This window comes from Gavialis gangeticus, unplaced genomic scaffold (assembly GCF_001723915.1).
Source record: "Gavialis gangeticus isolate Ggan-Ray unplaced genomic scaffold, GavGan_comp1, whole genome shotgun sequence".
NCBI lineage: Eukaryota > Metazoa > Chordata > Crocodylia > Gavialidae > Gavialis > Gavialis gangeticus.
This window is the reverse complement of record NW_017729029.1, coordinates 41,425,822-41,428,387: the sequence shown is the minus strand read 5'-3', so window position 1 is coordinate 41,428,387 and position 2,566 is coordinate 41,425,822. Positions and strand designations below refer to the sequence as shown.

The 2,566-nt window shown below is 53.3% G+C and overlaps 1 protein-coding gene across 4 annotated transcripts in view; it reads left to right on the top strand.

Annotated features, from left to right (window-relative positions):
• KLF8 (Kruppel like factor 8) overlaps positions 1 to 2,560 on the top strand; it is a 51,140-nt gene extending 48,580 nt beyond the window's left edge. For all 4 annotated transcript variants that reach the window (XM_019521467.1, XM_019521469.1, XM_019521468.1 and 1 more), the window contains one exon: positions 1,572 to 2,560. In XM_019521467.1, coding sequence (XP_019377012.1) covers positions 1,572 to 1,753 — 182 coding nt within the window. In that variant the 3' untranslated portion in view covers positions 1,754 to 2,560. The remainder of the gene's footprint in view (positions 1 to 1,571) is intronic.
• The last annotated feature ends 6 nt before the right edge of the window (positions 2,561 to 2,566 follow it).

The window sequence follows — 2,566 nt, the reverse complement described above, 5'->3', positions numbered from 1 at the left end:
CTGCTTGAAAGCTCCTTTTGTCTCCTGGCCTCCCAGCTGGAGGGGAGAAATAAGTTTCTACAACTGCCTAAAATAATCTAGAAAATGTTTCATTTCCATAAATAAGGCATCTTTCTGCCCCCCCCATCTCCCTTCGTGCCAGGGGAGAGGAGCAGCATCTGCTGTTCTGGGATGCTTCTGTGGCCAGCAGACTCTTAACTCCAGTGTTCTGTGTCTCCCACCTCCACCCTGCCAGTCTAAGGGTTCTCATTCAGCATCCTAGCAACCTAGCCCCCTCACTTCCCACGCCGGTAACCTAGCAACCCTTCCTCCCTCCTAGTATCCTAGCAGCCCCTCCAGTATCCCAGCAACTCCTGCATCCCCCAGCCTAGCAGTGGCTTCTGCCCCACACGTCAGCAACAACAGCTGCCCTTCGCAAAGGTAACTGTCTCTTTGTACCTGCGGGGCACCTAGTGATTTATAGAACTTCCTTGCATCTCCACAGCTTCTGTGAGTTCAGACTCTGGCTGGACAAGCTGAAGCAAGGGGAACACCTTATGGGCTGGTGTTTCCATGGCTTCCATGGCAGTTGCCTGCTGTTCAAAACACTTTGATGTGTTTTTGTTACATTCTTTTACCTTGAATGACTAATTAACGTTTTGGGGATAGGAACTTTTTGGTAAAGGTTAAACAGGCCTTCTGCTGAGGCCTGGCATGGCCACACTAAGCATCCTTTGCGCCTCCTCAAGGGCCTGTAACAAAGCCTTGGAAGATGCTGTGTCTGTATTTTCCCTCTGCAAGGCCCAGCACAGTGGGATGCTGATCTTGGTTTGTAGGCTGTACCAGAACATAAAATGCCAATGCCAGATCTTGATGCTACCATAATACCCTGTATGAGAAATGGTAGGTCATGGTGTAGTACCTACAGCCCTTAACCCTGGCCAGGCATTTTTTCTTACTAGGTGTATTACAGTAGCATCTAGGGCAGGGTGACAAAGTTCCGGCCTGCCGAGCTGTTTCATGCGGCCCACAGTTGGAAATTTGCCAGCTGGACAAGAGGCGGCAGCAGTAGTTGGTACAGTTTCTGAAGTTGTGGCAGTGAATGCTGCTGCCTTTCATTTTATTGCCAAATTCCAACCCCACAGGTAGGATCCAGAGTGCAGAGAGCTGTGTTTTTTGGCCTGTGGAACTGGAAAATTGGTGGCAGAAAGAGTCACAGCAACAAATGCTAGTGCTCTCAAATTTCTGGTTCTGCAGGCCAGATGATGCCAATCCTTGCTAGGGATCCAGTCCACGGACTGGCCCTATGTGACTCGTTCAACCTGTGAGGACAGCTGAGTTTGACACCCCTGATCTAAGGACACCTGAAGGCAATAGCTGGTCTAGGGTTAGGGGCTATATGTACAACCATAATGTACCTAATAAGCAGTGATGCCTGGTCTTGGCTAAAGCCTGTGGATATTGCACCCACTAAGTGTGTAATACTACCTGATTTCAATGACGGCCAGTTGTTGCTACCATAATAGAATTAATAAAGTTAATGCTAATAGTGGTGTGTGCCCGAGCACTGAGCCCTCCTTTGTCCCTTGCAGGAGAGAAGCCTTACAAATGTACCTGGGAAGGCTGCACCTGGAAGTTCGCCCGCTCCGACGAGCTCACCCGGCACTTCCGCAAGCACACGGGTATCAAGCCCTTCCGCTGCTCGGACTGTGACCGCAGCTTCTCGCGCTCAGACCACCTGGCCCTGCACCGCCGGCGGCACATCATGATGTGAGCGGGCACCCACCCTCCACTCGCTCCAGCCCCACCAGCCACAGTGGAAAGACTGCACCATGGGAGGCGTTGTCTCCAGGCAGATTCGGCCTGGTGGTGGGCTGGATGCCAATGTGGCACCTGTGGCTGCCCATGTCTGAGACCAGGACTCCTCCTTCCACATGGACCAGGGACTCAACAAGACTCTGGAGAGACTGCCTTTCTCTCTCCCTCCTCTCCCCCACCCTGGGCCTGTCCCTCCCCCAGTTCTCTGTATGTTTTGCACACTGCCTCCTCCCTGCCTCTGGGGTCAGGAGCTGCAGTTGTGGGCAGGTATCTGTGTGCACACTCAGTCTTGTGTTTGTCCTGTGCCTCCTGAGACCAGCGGGGCCTCAGCCATTCATATGAGCTGCCTGGCTGGATTCACTGCTTAGCCCAAGGCTGCTGCAGGGCAGTGAGGGGGGGGGGTGTGTGTGTGTGTGTGCGTGCGTGCGCATGTGCATTGGGGGGAAAAGAGGGGCCTCTGCCTAATGGTAGAAGCAGGTGTCTTCAATCAGTGGGCTGATAGACGCCACCTTGACACTGCTGCCCTTCCCGCTCCCTGGTACAGTAGCTCGTGGACTCTGAGCCACTGGTGTGTGGCCGGCATGAGAGCTTCTGCCTAGCACTGGGCATCAGCAAAGAGGCACGCTCCAACAGGAAAAGGACCCGGCAGGCAATGAAGGAGCTGAAGTGGATTGCGGGGCCTCTGGAAGAGGGGAGTGGTGGGGAGGAAAGGGCCTGAGGAACAAATCAAAGGGAAAACTTTGCGGAACATGGAACTGTGACTATTTGA